Source organism: Hippocampus comes, unplaced genomic scaffold (genome assembly GCF_001891065.2).
Source record: "Hippocampus comes isolate QL1 unplaced genomic scaffold, H_comes_QL1_v1.1 C16953992, whole genome shotgun sequence".
Classification (NCBI taxonomy): Eukaryota; Metazoa; Chordata; class Actinopteri; order Syngnathiformes; family Syngnathidae; genus Hippocampus; species Hippocampus comes.
Genome location: NW_017841372.1, coordinates 255 through 1,372, shown reverse-complemented (window position 1 = coordinate 1,372; position 1,118 = coordinate 255). Strand labels below are relative to the sequence as shown.

At 54.4% G+C, this 1,118-nt stretch overlaps 1 protein-coding gene across 1 annotated transcript; it reads left to right on the top strand.

Annotated features, from left to right (window-relative positions):
- Positions 1-4: 4 nt before the first annotated feature.
- LOC109509573 (uncharacterized) lies at positions 5-758 on the top strand (the record flags this gene model as incomplete). Its single annotated transcript, XM_019859406.1, has 1 exon — positions 5-758. A coding segment is annotated over one exon (651 nt), but the record flags the coding sequence as incomplete, so codon positions are not given.
- Positions 759-1,118: the final 360 nt, after the last annotated feature.

The window sequence follows — 1,118 nt, the reverse complement described above, 5'->3', positions numbered from 1 at the left end:
CGACGGGGTGCAGAATTTCAGCAAGAGGGTGTGCACAGAGCAAAAGGGAGATCTCGAACCCGTAGCCAGGAGTCAGCAGCCGGCAATCTCCGCTTTAAGGCGGCCCCCTTCGTCCTCCTCCAGTCCCACTCGGGAGCCCTCAAATTCAGCATCCCGCAGTCCGCCCACCTCTGCGCTCACAAACGGGGGCCCTCAGAGAAGCGGAAGCGTCCGCCACCGCCGCTTCTTAAAGACCGCGGACATCCTGCGGCAGTCTGGCCTGCTGGACATCACTCTGCGCACCAAAGAGCTTCTGCGCCAGAGCAACGCCACCGAGCGGGAGATAGCCGAGCTGCGCTGGCATACCGAGCTGCTCTGCCAGGCCGCCTGCAGTAGCCCAAATGGCACCACAACCTGGCAGAGGGTGCATAGAACCATGGCCGATTCCAACCGCTACGCGGATCTGCAGCATTTGCGATTGCCAGCTCATTGGGAATCAGCTGGCCGTTTGGAGAGTGCTGCAAATGAGGCCTCGCAGAGGCGGGACCCATCTGCCCGACTCTCGGAAACACAGAGACAGAACTGCGCGGGTGTAGAACCGCGCCGAGAGTTCTTGTCTCGTGAGACTTCCCCTGAAAAGGTCACCTTCGTGCCTCCTGATAGTTCCACTGGTTAGTGTGAGGTGTCGTGCCTTAAGGTCGAGAGAGAACGGCACTCGGGTGTAAAGCTGTACCTGACAATCAGGCGCTCCTTTCTGGAAATCCAACTCGGTGACTCAATTAAAAATTTAAAGTCCCCTTTTAATACAATGAGGATTATGCTCCGAGTGCAACTCTTGGGGAACAATGGTCCCCATCACTGGTGTGCGACGGGTGCTCAGTTTACACCAAAATTGCTGCTGAAGTCCCAACAGTTCATAGTCCAGGAGAAGAAACTTCACAATTACACTAAATATTTGTGTGGAAAACACTTCTAGGCCATAATTCTAAGTACTGATGTCACTCAGTGTGCCTTCTCCTATTCTTTCACCACTGCACAAACTAGTTCATTGCCCTCAGTTGGTATCCTCAATGTCAGTACTGTCGTAAAGGGGGGACCCCCTCTAGGTGCCTTTGGGATTCTGCATAATGTCCATCATT